This window comes from Poecilia latipinna, unplaced genomic scaffold (genome assembly GCF_001443285.1).
Source record: "Poecilia latipinna isolate Pla-1442-1.1 unplaced genomic scaffold, P_latipinna-1.0 Scaffold762, whole genome shotgun sequence".
Taxonomy (NCBI): Eukaryota; Metazoa; Chordata; class Actinopteri; order Cyprinodontiformes; family Poeciliidae; genus Poecilia; species Poecilia latipinna.
Window position 1 is genome coordinate 81538 of NW_015113378.1, and position 24422 is coordinate 105959.

The window sequence follows — 24422 nt, forward strand, 5'->3', positions numbered from 1 at the left end:
CTCTTACTGTGGTTCACTGGAGTCCAACGCTTTAGAAATGACTTTGTAACCCTTTTCAGATTTATGGAAACCAATTACTTTATTTGTTCCTGAATTTCCTTGGATCTCCTCGTGGTGTCTGCCTTTTGATGATATTTTGGTGTTCTTCACTTTGTCAGGCAGGTCCTGGTTAAGCTATGTCTCGATTAAGATCAGTTGTGTCAGTAATTAAACCAGGGTGTGTCTAGAGACAGTGAACTCAATCAGTTCTGATTTAACAGGAGAGGTAATCAGTTTTCACACAGCACCATGTAGGTTTGGATCTTTATTTTGTGTTTGATTAATATTTCTATTTACAACCTTTGTTTCTCTCTGTTAAATCAGACCAAACTTTTCTTGCCTTAGGTCAGCTAGAGTTACCAAAGCTAATTCTATTTGCTAAATGTCACAATAAGAAAGAACATTTCAAAGATTTACTTACTGACGTCTTTAATTGAAGATCAAGCATTTTAGGCTTCCTTCCATTCGTTTCTCACAGGAGCTTCCTAGATTTCCAGCTATTTACATCTCATATAGAGGCTGGGGGAGAAGGATGGAAAGCAAAATTTGTTTCTGAAACACAGAAGTCAGGGTTCCTTAGTGCTTCTCTATTCCAGTTCTCAGGCCCTCCTGCTCTGCATGTTTTAGATGTGCTTCTATTTCAGAACAGCTGATTCAAACGATTGCATGACCTCTTCTGCAGCGATCAAGAACTTCAGAAGGCTGTACCCACAGATTCAATCCACGTGTGTGGCAGAAGGGAAACATCTAAACATGCAAGGCCGGGGAGCGTGAGGAACGGAATAGAGAAACACTGCGAACGGAACCATAATTGTTCCTTCCCGTTGTCTAACAGTTGTAACTATCCATTAATCCTGGTTTTTGGAAATTCCACAAAACTTTCGGGGTTTTTTTTCTAAAAAGTGAAAAAAAAGAGGGGGGGGGGAACCCACCATATGCCTATGAAAATTTTTTTACATATGTAATGTCTTGCATATGTAAAAAAAAAAAAAAAAAAAAACACACACCGAAATGGCTGTGAAATATGCTGCAGAAATAAGTAAATGTTTTTGCAAAAAGTACGTCAGAAAAAAAAGGAACAACTAAAAACATATATTGAATCATAATACAAAAATTATGCTACTTTTCTGTTTTTTTAGGAATATGATATTTACAAGGGATGTTTTATCTATTTATATTTATCGGGTGCATTTGTGGGCGGGTCAAAAACTCACTGGGAACTACAAAGCTGTTTTGAATGACACACCGGAAGTGCCCCTGATTACTACAAAAACTTCGCTCGAACGACCCATTGCAGACATGTCAGTGCCGTGGTTCTGGACCACGCGGTCAGAAGGAACCTGTACCGCTTCCTAGTGTGACTATAGCCAACTGCCCATACAGAAGTCCCTCGGGTTGTGAAAGAGAGCAGGTGAGCCGTTAAAATACGGAGCCATGTTCGCGCAGCTTAGCAACGAGCTAACATTAGCACACAGGGAGCTAACTGTGTTTACTTTCACATGGAGCTACTGGCTTTCACTTTACAGCTGTCTGCTCGTTTAGTCTTCAACTACATGGAAGATACTAAACTTTAGCAGCTACTGGAAGCGTCATTGAAGAACGGAAACAAGCTAGAAGGGAGTGAGACCTCACTTTCACTATCGTATCTCGAACTCTGCAGCTAAGTTTATTTATTAATAGAATGCAGTTAAGTGTGGAAGTGATTTCAAATGGTCTCGCGCCATGTTAGACGTTCTTGTGTTTTCCAAAGCCCTGTTCTGCCATTTGGAAAAGGGGAAGTCCACACCTAAGCAGACATCAACGCCAAAATGATTAGTATCTCAACTTCGTGTGTTGTTGTTTTTAAATGGAATATAACTTAAGCAAAGACCTAAGAGAAGGGTAACCCTTAATTGAACAAGCCGGATTAGAGGGAGTTAATATTCTTGACAAATAACAATACAAGAAGATGTGAATGAAAAAACACTAGCAGTTTCTGCAGAGTGTGATTATTTCACTTCCCTTACTGATATTGTAACCCTATCAACGCTATTTTTTACTTTTATTTCTTTCAGAACGAGAAAGCTGGGGCAGACCACAGAAAACCAGACAAAACCTCTCCAGAAGATTAAATCAGAAGAAATGTTGCCTGTTCAGCCCTTTTATTCTGATACTTGTACATAAAATCAAATGCAATGTTGACCACTACTAACTAGGGTCGAGCTATAATTACTAGAGGTCAAACGGCATCATGAAGACAAAGGAGCACAGCCGACAAGTCAAGGAGAAGGTCGTGGAGAAGTTTAAAGCAGGGTTAGGTTGTAAAACAATATCTAAATCCTTGAAGATCTCTCATAGCTCTGTTGAAGCCATCGTCCAAACATGGAAAGAGTACGGCACGACTGCGAGTCTTCCAGGACGTGGCCGTCCACCTAAACAAAGAATCCAGTCACAGAGGGTACTGTTCACAGAGGCGTTGAAGAGGCCTGTGGTAATCCTGGAGAAGCTGCCCAGATCCACAGCTCAGGTGAGAGAATCTGCAGTAAAGACCTCAGTTAGCTACACACTCCACCACCTTGAAAAGACATGAGACATGGGTGAGGTTTCACCATCCAGCAGAATGCCGCTGACCATGACTAGGTCAGCGCTGCAGGGGGTCTCCAGCTCCAAGCCCTTTGGGCTGGAGTCCTGCAACTTTAAGATGTCTCTGCTTCCACACTCCTGAGCCAACAGTCAGGATATTAGCAGGTCTCTGGAGAACCTGACTGGTTCCTCAGGAGGTGATTCAGCCGTTTTACTTGCGTCTGCAAATCGTGCTGGACGATTTGCAGACCTGGAGCTGTAGACCTCTGGATTGGAGTGTCACTGAGATGAACAAAACAGTGGCGCCCCATTCTGCTGTTAAACAGATGTCTCGACTTTTCATCTCTCTTCACAATGATCTGACTAACGTTTAATATGAAGTAAGTGTAACATTAAATCAGTCTAAACTCATCAGCTTTCCCTCAGATGATTACAATTAAAATCAGGTCTAGATCTTTACACCATTGTGCTGTTGTGTACAAATGTATTAACTTTAACCCAGTTGATACATGTGCCCTCCCTCCCCCCATCCCTTTCTTTCTGTTTTTTTTTTTTTTTTTGTAAAGAAAAGTTGGATATGAACTTATCTTGGAAAGATAAGTTAGCAAATGGAAAGATATTTCCATTTGCTAAATGGAATCAGTGTGACTCTGATGTCCTCTGTCTTGTAGCAGGGCAGAGCGATGGACGGGGTCGGCTGGAGCTCCTCCAGGTCACAGGGCTCCTTCAGAGCAGACACCCTGTCCAGGCTGGCCAGCTTCATTGCACGCACCGATGCTAAGCAGCACGCTGCAAACCACCCGCCTTCCCGCCTTCCTCTGTACGGCTGTCAGGAATGTGGAAAAGGCTTCCCTTATCCCAAAGACGTGCTGCAGCACCAGGAACAGGACGGCGTGCTGCCGAAGCCCCACCGCTGCACGCTGTGTGGCCAGCAGTTCTCCCTCAGGTCGTCCCTGCAGCTGCACCGCTGCAACCTGGAGGCTGACGGCTGCAGCGCACCATGCACTGCTCTGCTGTCGCACCCCGGCAGGCTGCAGGAGACGCCGCTGCACCGCCAGCCGCACTTGTTGGACAGCAGCCCATACGCCTGTGCCCCTTGTGGGAGGGGCTTCAGCCAGAAGCAGGCACTGCTGCACCACCAGCAGGCCGGCTGCAGCGAGTCTCCATCCAACGGCGCCGACGCCCGCAGCCTCCCAGACGACTCTCCACCCGTTTCTGAGGGCGACTCCGCCCACTCGGATTTCTCGGACACGCCGGGGCCCAGCGGAGGCGCCGTCAATGCATGCCGGATCTGTTCCAGGACTTTCTGCTCTGACACTTCGTTGAGGCGGCATTTTCTGGACAGCCACGCAGAGGAGACTCCCAGCACCAAAGTGACGAGTGAGGAAGAGGAGGAGAGGACTGCAGCGGTGACCCTGAAAGCCAAGAGGAAGCTCCTGAGCTGCCGCTCGTGCGACATGGTCTTCAGGAGCACATCGCAGCTGTACATGCACCGCAAAGAGAAGCACCGCAGAGAGAAGCTCACCAGGAGGGAGGCCAGGCCCATCGTCAAGAGGAGCCGGAAGCCCGGCATGTATCCGTGTCAAATCTGCAGCAAAGTCTTCGGTCACCATCTGACTTTCAGGGCACACTGCAAGCAGCACAAAGCAGCCGACTCTGCCCCGATCGCCATCAACGACGACAGCAGCTCCGCAGACTGTGCCGTCCCAGACTCCCAATTTCTCACTAACGGTCCGGCAGCCGGACTGGGTCCACTCGGGAAGCCGCGCAGCATCTCGCCCAGTGTGGACGATTCGGGAGAGGAGTCTGAACGAGAGGACAGCGAGTTCCCCTGTCCCTCCTGTCCAGAGGTTTTCTCCACCCAGCAGCAGCTGAAGGAGCACATAGAGCTGCACCAGGCGTCAGTGAGACAGCGCCAGTGCAGCGTGTGTGCGTGTGAGATGGACGGGTCCAAAGGGCCGGCCTCCAGGAAGCAGAGGCTGTACCACTGCGTTCCCTGCCAGCAGGGCTTCTCCGCTTTGGACTCGTTTCTAGAACACTGCCAGGAGCACCTCCGGGTCCGCGTGGAGGTGGAGGAGCAGCGCCTCTCCCTGCAGCCCAGCAAAGCCTGACCGCCAGCTGCAGCTTCCTCATGCGCCAAACGGACAGCAGCGGCTGGACCCAGAGCGTTGGTTCTGCTCCCTGAGTCGGGTTGTGATGCGTTCAGGTGCTGAACATGTCAACTTGGTGTAAGAGACCTGAAAATGCTAAAATGTGTGAAAGTAACTATTCGACTGATGGAGCTGATGATTGAATGTTATCCTGTAGCAACATATCAGGGTCTAAAGGAAGTCCATGTAAGCCTTTAACCACAGATTACCTTTTAGGTGTTCTGATCTCTGGATTCTGATTGGTTTAAATGACATCCTTCAGTTTAAACAGAGCTGCTGATGACTGGACCAAGCATCGCCACTAAACCGGATAGGCGCAAATGTGAAATGGCAATCAGAAACGGCATTACCACAGAGTCATCAGCTCGTGAACCACAGCAGCTTTTCACTGAGTTTAAATCTCTACACACTACAGTTGACATTAGCTAAATGGATTTTTGTTCTTTTGTCAAATGTCCAATTTGCCTTAAAAAGTGAATAAATGCATTCATCAGATCATCTTTTCCCCCTGATTGAATCACATCAGAAGGATCCTGCTGGATCTCTATGCGTTTGTGGATTCTAGAATGACTTCTATTTTTTTTTCCCAGCACATTTTTGAAGTACTTTATTAAATGCTTTGCAGCAATGTGTGCTATTATGCTGATGAAGCATACTTTATACTTCTGAAGACACAATAGTACTCAACACAACTTGATTTGAATTGTTACGTTTGTTTGAAAATGTCTCTAAAGTTGGTTTAAATGCAGCTGCTGATGCAGAGAATGGTTGTAAGGTGTGTGCCAAGTATTTCCTTCCCCCTTCAAATGTTCTCTTCCCCCCCCCCCAGTAGAACAAACTGGTACAAGATACTTCAATTTGAACGAAAATTCAACCTTGCATTTCCTGTCTGAGTGGTGTAACAAATCTCTGGGCTGATGCTGTGTCCAGCTTCTGTGGAGGTTTTGGTTCAGCTGAACTGTTCCAAGCATCTTTCATGGAAATACTTGTTCTCTGTAGTTCAGATTCAGTTTGAGACAGTTGGCTTGAATGTCTCACCTATGCAAACATGTGGATTAATAGCAGTTGAGAAGCAGCTGGCATTGTTTTTTTCTTTGTTTAGATACTGTCTTTAAGGTGCTACTGTGAAAATAAGTTATTTTATAACTTTTTTTTTTTTCAATAAATTGGTTCATACTGCTTTATAGATGACAGAATAAAATGACTATACAGCTGAAATATTTGTAATTTTTCTCATTGTGAGACTGGTATTAAGGTTTGATAGTGGATTATATTCTGCCTTAACATGACTGGTCTCTTGTATATGTACCCAAGGAATTTATTAACATCACATAAAGACCTTGACTTTTTTTTAAAAATTTTATAATGCCCTAAATAAAATGGTTTATTGCAGTACTATGTCAGCCTGAGAATTCTTTTGGGGGGAAAAAAGCTTTTGGTGCATTTGTTCATTGGAAAAATTATGGATTGGAATTTAACAAAGCCACATATGGCATAGATATTGGTTCTTAATTATTTAAGATGTAACATTTTTGGAATGTATGCCTTTTAACTTCAGAGTTTCTGAAAACTTCCATCATCTGTTTAATCTGGGATGGTGTTATGGTGACAGCGGCTTATTGGAGAAGCCAAGACTTCCCTCTTCCCAGCCACTTGGGCCAGCTCTTCTGGGTGAGCAGCAGTGCTATCAGCTGTTCAGCACAATAGGGTTGTACAGATAATCAATTCCTGAAGTTCTCTTTCACTTTATTGACCTGCACTGCCCTTAAGAAGCTTACCCCCTGCTCATCATTTTCTGTCTGAATTGTTTTGAAATTATATTGAACTAGACTGTGAATAATTGTATTTAAAAATATGTAGACTGACTGGACAAGTTTCTCGTATATCTTCACCTGACAGTGGCGCAACTACACATTATTCAGGTGGATGCGAAAACATAAATCGGCGCCCCTCTCTCCCCCGAAAGAAGGTTGAAGGAGCGTGGACAACATACGCCACCCCCGTGACGCCCCCCACCTCGTCACGTGCGCGAGGTGAAGGAGCGTAAGGCGCGCTGAAGTGTATGGGAAAACGGTTCTATATAATACTTTTGAATTGGATTAAAACATCACATTTCAACATTAAACATGTTTTCAGTGATTCTACAAAACCTGCTTCGCTTCGTGTTCTTCAATACTCTGCCTCCTCCTGGCCTTTTGGGGGCGGTGTGTGGTTATTGGAACGTTGAAACCGGTCGCTGATAGCTTAAGCTGATAGGCCCTTTTCACAATTACGTCAGGCAACTTCCGTTCTGACTCTATGCACGCTTTCCTTCCGCGGCTTTGTCAAACGAACAGCTAGCATACAGGCTTTCTGCAACTAAAGACAAAATGAGCAAAGCACATCCACCAGAGCTTAAGAAGTAAGTTTACTTGGGTTCAATACAAAGCGGGAACGGTACTCTGACTGTTTTTGTTCTTGGTAGAAATGAAAGCAGGGTATTATTTCAGCTGTATTGTTTTCAGTGGCAGGATGCTAACATTAGCAATGTTGGAACTGTCCTGAATATGACTTTCATTTACAGAAAATGTCTTTCTATTTTAGGTTTATGGACAAGAAACTTTCCTGTGAGTATGGTTCAAATTTCATTCACAAACACATGCACTTTTGTGTTAAAGTGTTAGCTTGTAGCATGCCAGAGGCAAATGTGGCTAGTAACTGCTCAACTTTTTTTGAGCAATGAAATACTTATAGGAGTGGTTTGTCCTCTAATTATTTCGCTAAATGACAGGCAGCCATGATTAAAGCAAAAAGAAACCCACACATCTCCAGTTTATATTAAGACTTCTAGTTTGTTAGACAAGCTCCATTGTTATAATATTTTTATGTACCGATCCTGTTGTGACAGTAATAGTGGCTGTCACTAAGTATTTTACCATCTTCTAACATGATTATTTTTATTACCTAATGGTTTCCACAGCTTTATGGAGAAAATCTGATTTGGAGTTGTATTTCTTCGGCCTAAATATTGTTTTTGTCATTTTCGTAGCTTATTTTTGTCATCGTGTTTTGAACTACCACAATTTGTGTATAGCTTTATATTTTTGACTTCAGTTACAGAATTTCTATAAATAAAATTGTTTTCATCAGTTTAGTACTTGATTGGTCTTTTAAACACACAATTTCTTTAACTTGTTTAGGATTACTTCTTTATGCCACTACTACTCCATACAACAGTACCAGAGGTTTTTAATACTATAATTTTGGGCTTTTTGTTCCTACTACCTGGTTGGTGAGCAGCTTCACAAACAGTTGGATTTTGGTCTTGTTTTTGATCGTCGTTGTTCAGCTACATGTCTATCATTCGACTGTTCCTTCCATCCTCCTGTTTTGTCCATATAAATTTTATATTTTGAACTAGAGATGACCACATCTGCTGCTTTAGAAGCTGTGAAATGACCTTTTATTTCTTTTCTTTTTTTTTTCACTAAATGTTTATCATCTCCTTTATGTTATACTGTTCTAACTTCAACATATTTTTTTTGTAAATTCGATCTAAAGAGATGAAACACTATATCTGGAGCCGACTGCTTGTAACAAAGCATTTCACATTGTCAAAAAGGAAACTGGTTTATATGAGCAAACACCTTTTCTGTTGTGGAAAAACCTCCCAACCTCTGATATTTTCAGTAGTCACATTTTCTGATGAATCAGTAAATTTCACTTTAACCTTACAATAACATGACTGGTCATTTTTATTTATCAGTCCTTTAGAAAAACTGACTTATGCAAATTTTGTGCTTGTTTAGGATGTTGTTCCTACTACCTGGTTGTAATTGTAGTTGTAATTTCTTTCTTTTCTTTTTTTGATAGCAAAATTATTTTAAAAAAGTAGGCCTTTTAATACCCTCACTAAAAAAAACAAATCTGATGGTCCAAAGGAAACTGAACTGGAATAAATTTAGCTTATTGTTTCGTTTCTGGCGTCTAATGTGGTTTAAAAATCTTCTGAGAGGTTCTGGGTTTGTGTTGCAGTGAAGCTGAACGGAGGGAGGCATGTGCAGGGCATCCTACGAGGATTCGACCCCTTCATGAACCTGGTGATGGACGACTGTCTGGAGATGGGTCCGGGTGGACAGCAGAACACCATCGGCATGGTGGTCAGTACCTCGTAGCTCAGGAACCCGCTTCAGCTTTTAATGTTTATTAGCTGAGAAACGGCGAGTTAATCTGATAACCGACACTGAGAGAAACCACCCAGATACCCTCGATGTTCTCTGGGGTCCTAATGTCACTTATTAATGTTTAAAACTACTGATTATGTTTAAAAGAATGCAATGTTTGATATTTTGTATTTTAATAAGTGTTTTTTTGTTTGCTGCAGGTTATCAGAGGAAACAGCATCATCATGTTGGAGGCTTTAGAGAGAGTATGAGAAGAGAGGAGGATGGTGGAAAGAATGAGCTACAGTTTTTATCTTTTGTTCTTTTTTACGTTTTTGTTCTACGGGCTCAGCAGTTGAGTGATGGCGAATTTCTCTTCATTTTGATGTTTTGTGGTTTAATGGGAATAAATTAAATTTTCCTTATTTGTTTTTGTGCCTGTCCTTTTTATTATAATGAATTTATTGTTTTATAATAGCCACTTAGTTAAAATGAGTGTAAAGTAAATATAAAGTAAATATTATCTAGGTATATTATTTTATATATATTTTGATTTGGGGGTTTTATTTATTTTTTTAGATGGATGTTTTTCAAAAGTAGCTGTTTCTTTAAGCTGACCTTGAATGGAAATCCTCAAGACAAGATGGACTCATCAAAATTCCTGAACTGCAGTTACTTCCTACTTCTACAAGCTGTAAAACGGCATGTGCATAGATAAGCTACAGCATCTGAAAGTTGGAATGGTACGATATATACAATTGTTGTAAGGTGTTTGATAGAAATGAGTCTGGCTTGTTCAGTTTAGTCAGAAAAGGCGATGTTTCTAGAATCAATATGGTAGCATGATTTATGTTTGAAAAATTGCATCTAAACAAACCATAATGTACAGTGGCATATTAAGAGAAAATCAAAACCTTATAGACACAAATGCCCCATTTTAGTGGTTATTAAGTGATTTAAGGGACTTCGTTAAAGGAGACAAATGATTTAAAAAACGGTTTGAAAATTTTACTTTAGTTGCTTAAACAAACCTGCTCTTATCAGTGCAACAAAAGTGTATCACGGGTATGTATACTGAACAAAAATATACATATTGAGCTCCAATACATTACAAAAACATTTGACAAAATATGTTTCTGTAAAAGATAAACTGAATGTACTGCTCCAAAGTGAAACTCTAAGGGTTAACCAACAGAGGGCGCTGTCTGCGCTTCCGTCCTGCAGGTAGACTTTTACTTTGAAAGCGTATTGACGTCAAAGACGTTGCGTCTCCTTTACGTAGTGTTTCGTAGCCGTTTTGACGGTATGTGGAAAGTAGCAATGTCGGAGGAGGTTGGGAAGGCGGTCCAGTCGGTGCTGGAGCGGGTGAAGCAGGCGGCGGCGCGGCGGCCCAAGGTAACAGCTGCCCCGGGAGCGCCTCTCTGATGCTGCGCTATCTGCAGGCGGGAAAACAGCGAGGCGGTGGAGAGAGCTGAGGTTATGCAAGGCTGCCAAACATCTCAACCTTTGGATGGAAGGCACTCGAGCCTGTAGCAGCACTTTCATAACACGATTCGTGATTTAAAGTGACAGCATGTTAATGCGAGGATCCTTTCATTCTGTGGATGCACGTTCATCTCTTAGCATCATTTTGTGGATTAAGCTGACCCAATCAGAGTAGCGTGTTTTTATCACAGCAGGTGGTCAGCTTTGACCAGGATGACCCTAATTTCTGATAGTTTGTCTTAGATCACGGAGACCTTCTTGTTATTTTTTTAAACTATTTTAAATTAATCTCTGTCGATAATTTTCATTTGGCCTAATTAAGCTGTTTCAGAATTTTTCTCTTTCTCGAAGCATCAAGGTATAAAAAGGCTCCTAAACTCTAGAGATGGACCAGTGTTGTATCAGACATATGGACAACCAAAGTCATTTGGAACTAACAGCTAGTCCACCAGAAATAAAAAAGTCACTATACCAACACAAGATGTGATTCTCAAAGTTATTTGAATGAAGGTAATGTCAGAGTTATTTATAATACAGCACACTGTGCCGCTTTGGTCCTGATGTTGGTCCCTCACAGCATCTCAACCAGTACAGAGTAGCTCATACTTGTGGACTAAAAGGATCATGGTGTTTTTCAAGCTTTTTAGCAAATATAAATCTGAAAAGTGTGGTACGCATTTCTATTCAGTCATTGCCGCTCCAGCCACACCACACATATTCTTGGGGAGTGTGTCTCTGAGCTCTTTGTCTTCAGACTGAATCTTTTGCCATTTTGTTTTTATAGCATGTGAGTCACATTAGATGGAGATGTTTAGTGAACACTTTTCTAGTCTTATATATATTCCCATTTGGACTTACGTCTGGACTTTGACTGGACCATTACAGCACATGAATATGCTTTGATCTAAATCTTTCTGTTAGGAATACACTGGGGAAAAAAACCTGGCCTTTACCAATTTTTTTGTGTTAAGTCACTAAATTGCATCAAAATCACTTAACGCCTAGACTACACTTAATGTTACATATACATTTTTATGCATTAGCCTTTCATCCACACAAAAACTTATTTATTATCACTAACAGCGATTAATAATGACCAAAGTGGAGATCCAAGAAAACTCTGCAGGTGTTTGCTGTGTGTAGGTCTTACAGTCTCCAACAAATAATTTGCCAATATACCCACATATTTGTTGCGACATGATTCTCAACTGATAGTCTTGTGTTTTATTAACGTTATATTCAAAAACGCTATTTGAAACTAGTTCAACCCATATATCTGTCCACACAAATAAACCTGCTAGCGCCATGTTTAACTCCTAACAGGAAGTCATAGTTATTTTGAAGCAATCTGATTGGTTGACACAGGTTTTAGTTTTGCACCATACTGCCCCCTGCGGGTTTGGTATGTTTAAAACAACACTCAGAGATGGATTTGTCCAGGTTCATGTGGATGAAAACTTTTCTTAAACCGATCCTGCATGTACGATAAAATCTTTTTAAACAATATGGCAGAGATATTTGTTTTTATAAAGACCTGACTATGTGTTGAAAAGGCCTTAGTTGGCAAAAGGGGGGTGACTACTGCTATCCTAAATTATGGGGCAATGGTGGCAACGGTGGTTGGTGTTTGTTCTGCAATGAGGGGGTTGCCTGTTCAATCCCTGCTCCGTCTGTCTCTGTTGCTGTGTCCTTGGGCAAGTCACTTTACCTGCCGGTGGTGGTCGGAGGCCCGTGGTGCTGGTGCATGTACGCATCGACTGATCTTCTCCCTTAGATGGGTTCTGGCAAAGGGCAAGCAGAAATTTTTATGGTTTTCTTCCAGCAGTACCTTTCCTTTTGCCACTCTTCCATGATAATAACAAACAATGCGACAGAATCTGAAAGAGTTGAATAGTGTGAATGGTTTTTGGAGGTACTGTAACAACCTTCACCAACCTCAGAGCTCATCCACCGATTCAGATGATGGATAGTTTGTCCTTCCTCAGACGCTCCCCGCTGTGGTGCCCCGCCTTGTAGCTGTCAGCAAGACCAAACCCCCAGACATGATTGTGGAGGCCTACAGGCAAGGACAGCGCAACTTTGGAGAGAACTATGTGAGTATGGAATGCTGCTGGCCATCAAGGAATGGATAGAGAGACTGACCTCTATACGTCTCTCCTTCCAGGTTAATGAGCTCGTGGACAAAGCGTCAGATCCACTGGTAGGTTCACATGTTCCAGAGGATGGAGTTCAGACTTTGACCTTTTAGCTTTTACAACTGTCCTTCTTCCTCCTTATCTAGATTTTAGAGTCATGCCCAGAAATCAAGTGGCATTTCATCGGCCACCTACAGAAGAACAACGTCAACAAGTTGCTGGGTGAGTGGCATCAGCTCTGCTAGTCGTTCCTCCATTAGCTTCCTGTTTGCAAACCGTCACGAGTCGTCTTGTCCTCTAGGCGTCCCTAACCTTTTCCTCGTGGAGACCATCGACTCCCCGAAGCTGGCCGACAAGGTCAACACCTCGTGGCAGCGTCTCCGAGGAGCGAGCAGCCAGAGGTTAAAGGTCATGGTGCAGGTCAACACCAGTGGAGAGCAGAGTGAGTGTCGCTGATCACAGAAATGAAGCTCCAGATTGCATTTGCTGATCCAGGGCTCTGCATGTTTGGTTTCAGGCAAACATGGCCTGCCGCCGGAGGACACGGTCAACACGGTTAAACACATTGTGTCGCAGTGCTCCGCCCTGCATTTCTCAGGACTCATGACCATCGGTCGCTACGGCTATGACCTCACACTGGGGCCCAACCCTGACTTTCAGGTACAAACCTTCAGAGAAAGTCAGTTCATTTCTAGGAATCGAGGACATTTTTCACATGTTAATACAACTGAGGGAGCTCAGAATATGCCAGGATATTATTTTATGAGTGATTTTATGAGTCTTGGCGAGACACTTTACTCCACTACTTTAGCTTTTCAAATGATGTTTTTAGAGTCTGCCCATCGGTCAACTAATAAACTGGATTTTGGTCACAGGGGTAACAGGTCCTGGAGGGAAAACCAGACACCCCCGTTCCCAGCAACACTCCCCAGCTCATTCTGGAGGCTCCAAAGTTATTTTGGGTTACAGCCTATTTGGGTCTACCCTCTGCCCCGCTCCTCCAGACTAGAGGCAGCAGCCATTTGCACACACTTTGGTGGAACTGCACGTCTGCTGAGCTCATCATACGAACTGCTTCTTAGTCTAATGCTGCTAAGAACGGTTGTAAACAGCATAATGAGAAGAATTGACGTGATAATGTCCTGAGGTGGAATGTCCTTAAAGAGTCATATGTCAATTTTATGGGGTCAAATATGGCTGTGGTGAAAATTCATATTTCTTTTAAATTATTTCGAATATATATTGCGTTTTCATAATAACTGAAGGTAACAGAGTTACGTTATTGTGCTTTAAAATGGTACCATGTGCCTGGAAAATACTTAATACAGCCCTTTAAATTCTCCAGGTCATCAAACAAATTTTGGTAAATACCAAAAAGTAGTTTTCACCTCCTGGATGATTTGTTGAGGCTTTCTTGGAGTAGTTTAGATAGGCACTGCTGAGAAGCTTCACCGTGTGTTTTTTTCATCTGAGCATACAGTAACAGCTCCCACCGAGTCTTAATGTTGATGAAGGCCCTACTTCATGCAGTCAGGTTCTGTTAAAGTGATTAGTTTTTTAATTCTGGCTAGGCAATAAAAACGCCCCAAAAAGTGACTAATCACAGCTAGTTGTAGGTAGAAAAAGAGGGGAGTCGTAATTAAAAAACACCATCACCATACATACAGATAGAAAGTTCTATTGCCCTCAAGCATTTTATGCTGTTTTTATTTATCTAATTGCAACAGTAAAAAGTCAAGTTTGGACTTCATGTTTACGTACATTAAAGGTTGGGGTCTAAATCGTCCTGTAGATGCTGTTGAGTCGGCGGCAGGAGGTGTGTGAGGGCTTGAAGCTGCCCATGGAGGAGGTGGAGCTCAGCATGGGCATGTCCACTGACTTTGAACATGCGGTAAGTTATCTGTGCTTGTTATGACAAAGCAGTGCGAGCACTGGTTATATTAAATGTGAGATGAGGAGAGGAAACAGAACTGCCATGCAAACAGTTTTCATCCACTTCAAAATAAAAGCATCAATACAAACTTAACTATTTTAAAGAATTCTTAACAGCTGATAAACAAGATGTTTTATTCAACTGAAAGTTTACAGCTTAGCTTAAGGGAAGCTCATTTTCACAATTAGCTGAATTGCTAAAAGGAAAGATTAGCTCTGCCGTTAGCGCATTAGTGGAAGTGTGCCCACCACTGGAGCATGCTAGCTAAATTTTTACCTTTACCTTCCATTTTACACTGTTTTGGAATTTCAAAGTTACTTTCTGAACAGCACTTCAATTAAGGACATTTCTTTCCTCTTTGGTCTGACTTGTACTCTCTCCTGCGGATTCAAGATCGAAGTGGGCGCCACCAACGTGCGAGTCGGCAGCATCATCTTCGGCAACAGGGAGTACCCCAACAGTGCGCTGAACACCCCCAATCCCACTCCAAATCCCAGTCCCCTTCCCAGTCCGGCTCCGAGCCCCGAGAAAACAACCAAGACGGTGTCAGAAGAAGCTGCTAAGAAGATGCACCATCTCACCGTATCTGAACACTAAAAGGAGATTATTAAAAACACCTCCAGGACATTTGGGGGGGGGGGAACAAAAAAAAACAAAAAAAAAACTAACATACATTTGGAGTTAGGACTGCAGCCTTCTTACATCGTTATATAAAAAAAAGTAGTCACAAAATAATAAACTTTCTTTCCCCTTTTAGATTTTTCTAATCATTAAATTAACATTCAGTTAAGAACTAAATGAGATAAGATGTCTTTTCCATCTCTACCAGTTGTGTCTAGCAGCTGTTTCTAGCTTGGAGTGCTCTCACTTCCAACGTAAACAGTGACCACCAGTGGATTCAAGCCAATGAAAAACAGGAACTCAGATGTAGTAAGATTTTTTTGCGGCAGTGACTTAGATGTCAGCAGTCAGTATCTTCCATGAAGTTGACAACGGTCCAGTAACAATTAGTAGGCTCAAATCTTCCACAACTCTCAAATCAGAGATTTTCTAGCTGTTTGATTAAATGCTATTTAAACATTTTTTTGCACCTCATATTTAATGAGATTGTTGCATAGTTGGGTCACTATTTATTGAGATATGTAGCATTAACATCCATATGGAGCTATAACATATGCACCAGGAGTTGTTGTGGCTCTTTAAAAAGCGGATATTCTGTACATATTATTCATTCCAGAATAAGGCCTGTGGTCTTTTCTTTCTAAATCTTACACTTTCATTGTCCTCCAAGCTATCAAAAAGTAACTGTTGCACAATTGTTCTGACTCTTCATGGTAGTTATTCTTGACTCCCAAGTGAGAATTTCTCTTGGATTCCCTGAACTGGCATGATTGTTAGATCTACCACTGGTAGGATACTGACTGCTCACAGCTAGTCCACATGACCTCACATTTAGTACTGATCTCTGTTTTTGTTTGTTTTTAGGAAAATATGTAACTGGTGTTAACACACTTTACACATATGGAAGCCTTTTACTTTCCATTACGCTGATACGGTTTATTAAAAAGACACTGGCTTCATGAAATCCGTTTCTCTTGCGTTCTAATAGGAAATAATTGAGCTGGTTCATTGTTTTCTATTTTTCCAACTGAACAATGTGAGGTCAAAAGTTCCACTTGCTCCAATGAACCGGTTTCCTTGTAAAACAAAGATTTGATTTAATAAATTGTTTATCCCTTTATAACAATTACCGTGCATTTGATATGGTTTCGTACAATGTGCCAAATGTCTCAGATTTTATTCTTGATATCGACAAATCCGAGGGGAGGTTTTGTTTCTGTTCGGTGTGTGTGTGTGTGTGTGTGTGTATGTGTGTGTGTTTGTGTCTGTTCAGTGGTGTGTTATTCCAGATGAGAGAAAGTGAATCTATGCAAATGTTTGGTTTTCAAAGCTGCCAGCTGTGACGTTCAGCAGTTTCCTCTGAGGAATGCAGTGTTTTCCTGTTCTCATATAAAAGTGTCAGTGGAATAAAAAATAACACACACACAAAAAAACTCTAAAATAGGAGGTAAACTTGTGATTAGACATGTCCTTACTGTCAATAAGGCATTTCAGCTTCGTTTGGTTTGGTTTTTGAGGAGAGGCCAAAGCCAAGCAATAAATTTTACTGTTGAAAATATCAGCTAATTGCTGTGTATTTATTCCTTTTGCAGGGGGCGGGGGGGAAGTGGCATATTAACCATAAGACGTGGACATCTTTTGGACAAAGTTTCTTTATTAAGCATTTCAGGATGAAATCCAGATCAAATTTAAATTAAACATATTGAAAAACAATTTTTAGAACTGATGTCTTCTTTTATGAGTTATCACCATACGATATTTCAACTCCTGGATATTTCGAGCCGATTTACCCTGGATTGACAAATCGGCTCCCAAAATGGCAAACCTGGCGTTTTGTGACTGCTAAATAAATAAACTGATGAAACACCAGCCTGCAGAAAACAGTCTGTGAGCTAAAACCTTAAACAATCTGGAGGAAAACCTTTAGATTCACTCCCCATTTCACATTTATAAGACTTTAGTGCAGCTGTAAGCATAAAGTACCAGCAAAACCAAATGTTTCCATTTTTTCCCCCCACCATACTTCCATGAACCGAAACTTTGACTAAGCACTTGAGAGCAGGACAGAGTCAAACATTGGTAGCGGCCATTTTACCATCATTTTTTTTAAAAGTAGCAGTAGGAGGGATGTTGTGGTATTTGTTTGGTCATGTGACGATAATGGTGACGCAGCGCAGAATAGTGGAGTGTTTAACTGAAGCAGCGATTTGGCTTTTTTTTTTTTTTTAATAGTGTTAAAAGGGTAAGAAAATGTATGTATGTATGTATACATATATGTTATAAGTAATGTCGGTAATATCTCTACCCTACTTGGTGGGATTTTAAAAAAAAAAAAATATTTCCTGGAAAGAAAATTTTGACACTACTCTGTGTCCACCACTGGAATGATGAAAACACAGCAGAAAAACCTGGACTGGTGGATCAAACATTCAATCTATTGAAAAAAAAAAAAATACTGACGGTGACTGAACAGTTTAAGCCCAAAATACTTTTAGTAAAAGGAAAAAGCAAAACTGCACAACCACCAAAAAACATTCAACACCTAAACCAACAATCATGAACTCGTGTGTTGTAGTATGAGTGAAACACATTGGCTAAAACGTTTACAATTATTTTATGAGTTTTTTTCTTTTATCTAATTTTAATCAAGAAATAGGAAGTGTTATAAAAACCTTTACCTAGGTCATCATATTAACCGCTTCCTGCCTCCGAATGTGTCAACAAGCTGATAAATGTTCATATCATGCATGAGATCGAGGATAAAGAAACTACAAAAAGAGAGAAAGAAGGGCTTGCTCTAACGTTCTAAAATTTAAGTACACTTATATGGTCTAGTCCAATCACTGGAGAATTCTGTCCCTTTAATCGGTTACTACATGTCCTGGTGTATGGCTTCATGTGACACTTCTTTTGAAAGCACCTAAAGTCTGAGATGGACATTCAGCCTTCATGGCCTCTGCAGAGACACGAAGAACGTGTCGCCGACATTCCAGGACAAAACACCCCGGGAAACCTCCAGATGGTCCTAGTTAAAACCTCAACTGCTAAAAGTTGTTTTTGGACAGATTATTTGAGCTTCTGGTCACAACAAATTCAAGCAAAATTGAGAGGAATCAAAATACATTTTGACGTACGTAATGATAGGCTGCAGCTGAAATCTAAAGTCAATATTCTTGTAGGACTTTAATTGGTTACATGTTTTTGTTAGTTTTAAACCAATTTAATCATTTTATTTATTTATTTTTTACACAGTTAAGCTCCTTTCACCCAATAAACAATATGGCCTGTACTGATAAAACCTTCAGAGGGCCTCCATGACGACAAGCCAGATGGAAAAGGTTCCACACGTCTTATATCGGACACAGCTCCAGGAACACCGCTACAGACCACGCCCCCTTGGTTCCACAATCTCAGCTCTGTGTTCTGAAAGCTCATATGGCCCCTGATGTCAGCAGGATGTTTAAGGTGGACTGATTACCTCAAACAGGCTTTAGAAAGGTTCCATGTCAGGAAACCAAATTCAACAGGTCAGGCTCTGACATCTCCTATCTTAAAGAAATATTAACGACAGAGTTGAAAATGTCCTGAAATTGCAAACCGACTGTTTGTGTATCAGGATAATATTTGGACACGTCGGAAATCAGGTTGAACACAGCTGAAGGCTGTTACGAAACAGTAACAAAGCAAACTAAATAAGCAAACTTAAGTTATTTTCATTTAACAGTTTTAACATTCTCCGTCTTTCACAGAAATCCTTTAGTGAAAAAACCCACATAAAGAACAAAATAATGTCCAGTGTGGTCCAAAAAAACTCCCAAAAACCTAAACACGAGTGGAAATGTAACTGGAATGCGGCGCTTCCACAGAAAACCTAAAACATTACGAAGTAAAACCTAAAAGCTTCCCAGGACTGGTGTGTGGATCAACTGGTACCAGATACGGCTGCCGACTGGGTCTGCTCCTCCTTTTAGTCCATCGTGTTTCTCTCATCTCCCAGAACGTGCTAAACCAGTTTCTTGGCTTCAAAGAAGCTTTTCAGGTGCCTCATCTGCCAGATCCCAGTGACGATGAGGATGAAGGTCTGAGCGATGGACCACCAGAGGACGCGCTGGTTGGTGCTCTCGCTCGTCATGCGGAACCTCTCCTCCCGGTACTGCCAGACACAAACCAGCGCAGTGAGCTCAAGGCTTAAGTGGCTCTGGTAAACATCTCAAAGATTTTCTTTTTTGTTTTGTTTTTCTGAACTGACCCTCTGGTAGCTTTGCTCCTTCTGGATCTGCTCCACCTGGTCCAGCAGCTGTCGCACTCGCAGCTGCAGCTCGGTCAGCTTATCTTTTGCTGCGATTTCAGGGTAGTTGTTGGTGTGTTCTCCGACCTGAATCTCCAAATGGACTCGCTGCAACATTACAGAGGAGTTACTGATTGGTGTGAGAAGGCTGAGAAAAAAGCAATTTATGATGGGAAAAAAATGTGATGAACACAAAGCAGTACATAAGGCTGAAATTGAAGGAAAATTCTACCTGAATGCAAAAATTTTTCTTGTAACAAATAAATAAATAATGTAAAAATGTGCACCGCTGAATAAAAGGTAAGCATAGTCATAGACATTAGCTTTGCTAACACTAAAGTGCTAAATCAACACAATATATAGCAGAAACAAATGCTAAAGCACTAGCATTTGCTAATCCTAGCAATATACTTGACATTATGATTTACATATTCAATAATTCCCTTAAATATTGCATTTATGTTCATTTCTTGTTCTCCGTGTTTTATTTTCTTCCTGTATGTTTCTTGAGTTAAATAAATGTATTGGTGGGGGAGGGGGAAGAGGTGCCAGGAGAGAAAACGGAACTGCTGCGTAAACCGTCTCTTCAAAGTAAAAGCATGAACACGGACTTCTAACTACTTAAATAATTCTTAGCAGTCGCAACTTCAACACGGATATCAAACTGAAAGTTTACAAAACAGCCAAGTAAATTAGCGCTTCAGCATTTATCCATATAAACTTATTTAAGGGAAGCTAAAAACCGTTAATGTTTTCAAAGTCAGCAAAAGCGCTACACAAAGTATTAGCTTCGCCATTAACACATTAGCAGAAGTCTGCCCACCACTGAAATTCATGATGGCAACGAGCCATTTACTGGACACGGCAAACATCTGGTCGGACAGACCAAAACGGAATTTTTTGGTACACATAAAAAACACAACACTTCACCCCCACCAGAAAATATAATGGTGGCAGCATCATACTGTCGGGATGCATTCTTCAGCAAGGGCAGGTCTATCCTCCCATCATCAGAGTTGATGGATGGAGCTAAATACAACCCAGTTCTGAAGGGAAACCTCCAGGTATTCCCTGAACATAAACCCAGAGCTACAACAGAATGGTTTATAAAAGCATATTTGCACAACAGAACGGCCTGTTGAGAATTTGTAACAGGAATTGAAATTTTCTCATCACAGGTGTTCTGCATTATGTGTCTGAGCTTAAGCAATTAAAACAAAACACAAAAAAAACTGATCAATAAACAACATACATCCTCCAAAAGACTTCTAAAAAGTACTGACTTACTGGTTCAACTTCTGGTTTTTATTCATAAAAACACTGAAAATCATTATTGTTCTTCCAGGTTGCATTTATGCACTAGTTTGTGTATGAGGTCCCAATAAAATACATTAACGCTTAAGGTTGTAATGTGAATGTTTTTCCAATTTGCTGATGAAATACAACAGAAAGTTAACAGTTTTAAGCTAAAATAAATTAGACAAAACATCCACATGGAAGCTGTTTCTTTAATTAAATATCAATCAGTCAATAAACCATTGTCATTGTCTGTCTGAGGCAACTTTCCTACCAGCTTCCCTCCGGCGAACAGAGCCATCTTGGTGGAGTTGGAGTGCAGGCAGATCTGATGCTCTCCAGGGGTGTGGGAGGTGAACGTGAAGCGGCCCTCGGAGCCGTACTGACGGGACAGGATGATCTGGAACACACCGAGACCAGGAGCTTTAGGTTGCCGTGGTGAGTGACACACTGGGTGTCATGGCGACACCTTGGCTCTGAGCTCACCTTCGTGTCTGGATCCTTGATCTCGACGTGCATCCCGAGGCCAGGGGTGGAGGGGAGGAAGGAACCGGCCTGTTTGTCCCAAAGCTGGGTCCGGTATTTTCCTGCCAGATACAGAACACCCCACAGCTCTTAAAGGGACAGTAGCGTGAATTTGTTACTTGGACATGGTATATTTCTGGGTTTAAATCAATAAATCTGAATGATTCCCATTACTGACTATGTTCTTATTGAACTTGAGCAACTGAGCATTGCTCAGTTTGTCAGCAGGGGACGAGTTAGTGTCTATGTTCCAACAAAAATATCAATTTAAGTTCATGGTGGTATTTCTAGTATTTGAAGTTATTTTGAAAATATTTTCTATCATTAAATAGTAGACTTTTTTTAAAACTTGAAGATCAGTAGTTGGGGTGTTTTAGCCAATGTTCTGACCTCTGGTTATGGATTCTCCTCTCTCTGTGGTTAAAGTGTCACCAGTCCAGCTCTGTTGTGGATGATTGGATTAACCCTGACAGTAATGGTGTGACAGTGACTTCCACCTGCTTCCTTCAGGTCACACTAAAGTGAAACCCCAACAACTGGCCTTCTGTCGCTGCTCTTCAGTAGATTTCATCTCCTTCTCTTAATGAGGTGACTTTTAATCAAATCCTGAACAACGAGTAAAGTGGAATATACAGCTGGACACCCAGACGTTTACATAGACAGAAAGAAAGACCTCACCTTCCTTTTCTCCCTGTCTGAAGTTAAATCAGACCAAAACTTATTTTGTGAGAGAAAAAAAAAGATGGTTATTTCTTCTTATTCAGTGTGTGTCATTTTATTCGATGTACGCAAACTTCTGTGTTTCAACTGTATATTGAATTAAACTTGTGTGGTGCAGTTAGCTACTACATCACAGAGAGATGCAAATTTCATGGACAGTAGAAATGTCATCGTTTCATCAGAATCACTGTAATCAGCCCAACCAGCTTTGTCTGATGCTGCATCTTCGTTCCAACGAGCAGCTGTTAGCGCCGCCTGCTAGCTGGCCTCCAGCTCAGCTGCTAGCTTACCGATGACCATGGTCTCGTCGGGAATTTCCTCAATGAAGCATTTTTTCTCTGTCTCTCCAATGTGGAAGTACAGCCCACAGCTGGGGTAAATCCAGGCTAGCAGGATAGTAACAGCAGCGGCTGGGACGGAACGCATCATGTCACCTCCTTCGCTTTAGCATACATCAGCAGCTTCCCCTGCGGAACAAGGAAGGGGATTTCCTGCTAGCCGGAGAACTGTCCGCCCTGGGCTTGAACTGACAGGCACAATGTTTTCATCTAACAAAGCAAAAGCCCCTCTTTTACAGTATAATTTCTGTAAAAGAAATCATACTGTAAAATATTTTTTTTTCATATGTCTAACTTTTTTCTCAGAATTCTGACTTTAATCTCAGAATTATTTTTTTTTCCTGATAAATCTCAGAATTCTGTCTTTTTCTATGGATTTTGACCTTTTTTTTTTCCTCAGAAATTTGGCTTTAGTTTTCTGAGATCAAAATTCAGAATTCTGGGTAAAAAAAAAAATCTGAATTCTTTTTTCCCCAGTAGTTTAATTATCTTCTGCACCTTTAATGGGTAGATTGTCTAGATTCTGGATAATAATAATAATAATAATAATAATAATAATAATAATAATAGTAATAACAACAACAACACCATGAAATCATACTGTAAAAATTAGGTTTGTTTTCACCTAAAGATTATTGGAAATTATTTTTTGTGTGACATTTTCATATTCATTTAGAGATCAAAGATCTATTTTACAAGAGCATTTTGGCCAAGACAGGCAACAGCAACAACAATAAATTTAATCCATCAACATTAAAAGTAGCATAAAAGTCCAAAAATAAACTTAGCAAAATCACTTAGCAAGTGATTACTAAATGATTCTTAGCAATCACTTGCTAATTTAGAAGCATCCAATGTGGACGTTTCTAAATTTTCAAGGTATATTTAAACATGTCAAAGGTAATACACTCCAGAAGATTTCATGAGTTCTATTCAATGAATACTTAAATGGCAATTTAGTAAACATAACATACGTTACATTTATTGGTTTTACATGTTTGAGTTCCAGGTTTGAAAACAAAAAGTTTCACCCATACAAATAAACCAAAAGGTCAAAGGTCAAACAAAACACAGGTCCATATCTTATTAATGTGACCTGTCTATTTTGAGCCCAGAAGGAATGATTTCATAAAGTCAATCATGCAGTTAGTTTACCAGATATACTCTTTGTAGAGCAAAGTTACCCTGCTACATGAAGGCAACCAGCCTCTGTCTATGCCTGAAATGCCTCAACAGGACGCAGAAAATTAATTGGAAAGTCTGAAGTTCCTCACCAAGCCTGATCTCAGAATCCATTATGTCAAAGTGAAGTCATGAGTTATTTGAGTGAAAGTTCAATGCAAGAACAAAGTCTTTCATTACGTTACCAAGTTGAATTCAAAGTAATGTAACTTGTGACGGATGTCTGACTTGATTCCAAGTCTCATGTCTCCAGTCCACATCTTTGTTGTTTGCACTTCAGGATATAAATCTTGGCATTTTGTAACAGCATGTTCACAAAAGAGTTTTTTTTTTTTTTTTTTTATAAGATGTCTGTGTGACTCATTCAATGTGACACAAAACCTTCAGAGGCTTGCAAAGCTGGTTCATAACTGAAACTATTACTTCCTGCATAACACTCAGCAAATCTTTCTGAATTGACAAGGAGCCTTTAACTTTCCAAGCTCAAACGGAGACCTGCGACTTCAGGGTGGCAACTTGGAAATTCCACCTTCAAGAACAAATACCACAAACCACAAGCACCGACCTCAACCAGCTGCATCCAGAGCAAGGTTACAGTGGCTGTAACATCATTTTCAGATTCAAGTTCTGGATTGTTGCAAAAAAAAAAAAAACAAAAAAAAAAACTATGTTGTGCCTCTAAAGTAAAACAAATTAAGTGGGAAGAGGAATCTTTTTTTTTCAGCATTACATTTTCTTTGCTGCTTTCACATCACAAGAATTTCATTTACAAAGAACTACACTCTAGTTTTCAGAATAACCAAACAGATTTGACTTCAACTATTTCTGAAACCGAAGTTTAGTGTTTCAGTTTCAATTGCATGAGAATCATAACCACTTTATTTTCATTTTCATCACTCAATTTATTTTAAGATTTCACTTCTAATGACTAATGAGACAATATATTCTTAAATACTTACAAATTATAGTACTTTTTTAACAGTTTACTGAAAGCACAAACAAACGT

The 24422-nt window shown here is 40.8% G+C and overlaps 4 protein-coding genes across 7 annotated transcripts; 3 read left to right on the plus strand and 1 right to left on the minus strand.

Moving 5' to 3' along the window:
• Positions 1-213: 213 nt before the first annotated feature.
• On the plus strand, positions 214-6099 carry LOC106955711 (zinc finger protein 594). Of its 3 annotated transcripts, none has more exons than XM_015046033.1 (3): positions 214-290; positions 2094-2545; positions 3273-6099. In XM_015046033.1, exons 2-3 carry the CDS (start codon positions 2270-2272, stop codon positions 4710-4712), a joined length of 1716 nt encoding a protein of 571 aa, XP_014901519.1. In that variant the 5' UTR covers positions 214-290; positions 2094-2269; the 3' UTR covers positions 4713-6099. The 3 variants fall into 3 exon arrangements, with proteins under 3 accessions (XP_014901519.1, XP_014901518.1, XP_014901520.1); XM_015046032.1 differs by lacking the exon at positions 214-290 and adding an exon at positions 1286-1450; XM_015046034.1 differs by lacking the exon at positions 214-290 and adding an exon at positions 1286-1450 and having other exon boundaries at positions 3276-6099.
• A 146-nt stretch (positions 6100-6245) lies between these two features.
• On the plus strand, positions 6246-9323 carry snrpg (small nuclear ribonucleoprotein polypeptide G). 2 transcript variants are annotated; one of them, XM_015046036.1, is made up of 4 exons: positions 6246-6422; positions 7335-7357; positions 8766-8890; positions 9115-9323. In XM_015046036.1, exons 2-4 carry the CDS (start codon positions 7339-7341, stop codon positions 9163-9165), a joined length of 195 nt encoding a protein of 64 aa, XP_014901522.1. In that variant the 5' UTR covers positions 6246-6422; positions 7335-7338; the 3' UTR covers positions 9166-9323. The 2 variants fall into 2 exon arrangements, with proteins under 2 accessions (XP_014901522.1, XP_014901521.1); XM_015046035.1 differs by lacking the exon at positions 6246-6422 and adding an exon at positions 7026-7152.
• Positions 9324-10167: 844 nt separating this feature from the next.
• Positions 10168-16625, plus strand: plpbp (pyridoxal phosphate binding protein). The gene is made up of 8 exons (XM_015046042.1): positions 10168-10288; positions 12364-12471; positions 12543-12578; positions 12660-12735; positions 12815-12955; positions 13031-13173; positions 14306-14404; positions 14840-16625. Exons 1-8 carry the CDS (start codon positions 10199-10201, stop codon positions 15041-15043), a joined length of 897 nt encoding a protein of 298 aa, XP_014901528.1. The 5' UTR covers positions 10168-10198; the 3' UTR covers positions 15044-16625.
• Positions 16626-18294: 1669 nt separating this feature from the next.
• Positions 18295-22402, minus strand: tmed4 (transmembrane p24 trafficking protein 4). Its single transcript, XM_015046043.1, has 5 exons — positions 22187-22402; positions 21138-21238; positions 20926-21051; positions 19317-19463; positions 18295-19220 (listed from the first exon to the last, which is right to left on the minus strand). Exons 1-5 carry the CDS (start codon positions 22323-22325, stop codon positions 19071-19073), a joined length of 663 nt encoding a protein of 220 aa, XP_014901529.1. The 5' UTR covers positions 22326-22402; the 3' UTR covers positions 18295-19070.
• Between the last annotated feature and the right edge of the window lie 2020 nt (positions 22403-24422).

Bases quoted from the DNA above. Each gene is read 5' to 3' on its own strand.
- LOC106955711 (XM_015046033.1), top strand. From the start codon at position 2,270: ATGAAGACAAAGGAGCACAGCCGACAAGTCAAGGAGAAGGTCGTGGAG. The intron at 2,546-3,272 runs GTGAGAGAATCT...TCTGTCTTGTAG, and splicing joins TGCCCAGATCCACAGCTCAG to CAGGGCAGAGCGATGGACGG.
- snrpg (XM_015046035.1), top strand. From the start codon at position 7,121: ATGAGCAAAGCACATCCACCAGAGCTTAAGAA. The intron at 7,153-7,334 runs GTAAGTTTACTT...TTTCTATTTTAG, and splicing joins CATCCACCAGAGCTTAAGAA to GTTTATGGACAAGAAACTTT. The intron at 7,358-8,765 runs GTGAGTATGGTT...TTTGTGTTGCAG, and splicing joins TATGGACAAGAAACTTTCCT to TGAAGCTGAACGGAGGGAGG.
- plpbp (XM_015046042.1), top strand. From the start codon at position 10,199: ATGTGGAAAGTAGCAATGTCGGAGGAGGTTGGGAAGGCGGTCCAGTCG. The intron at 13,174-14,305 runs GTACAAACCTTC...ATCGTCCTGTAG, and splicing joins GGCCCAACCCTGACTTTCAG to ATGCTGTTGAGTCGGCGGCA. The intron at 14,405-14,839 runs GTAAGTTATCTG...TGCGGATTCAAG, and splicing joins CCACTGACTTTGAACATGCG to ATCGAAGTGGGCGCCACCAA.
- tmed4 (XM_015046043.1), bottom strand. From the start codon at position 22,325: ATGATGCGTTCCGTCCCAGCCGCTGCTGTTACTATCCTGCTAGCCTGG. The intron at 21,052-21,137 runs GTGAGCTCAGAG...GGTGTGTTCCAG, and splicing joins TCAAGGATCCAGACACGAAG to ATCATCCTGTCCCGTCAGTA. The intron at 19,221-19,316 runs GTCAGTTCAGAA...TGTGTCTGGCAG, and splicing joins AGGAGCAAAGCTACCAGAGG to TACCGGGAGGAGAGGTTCCG.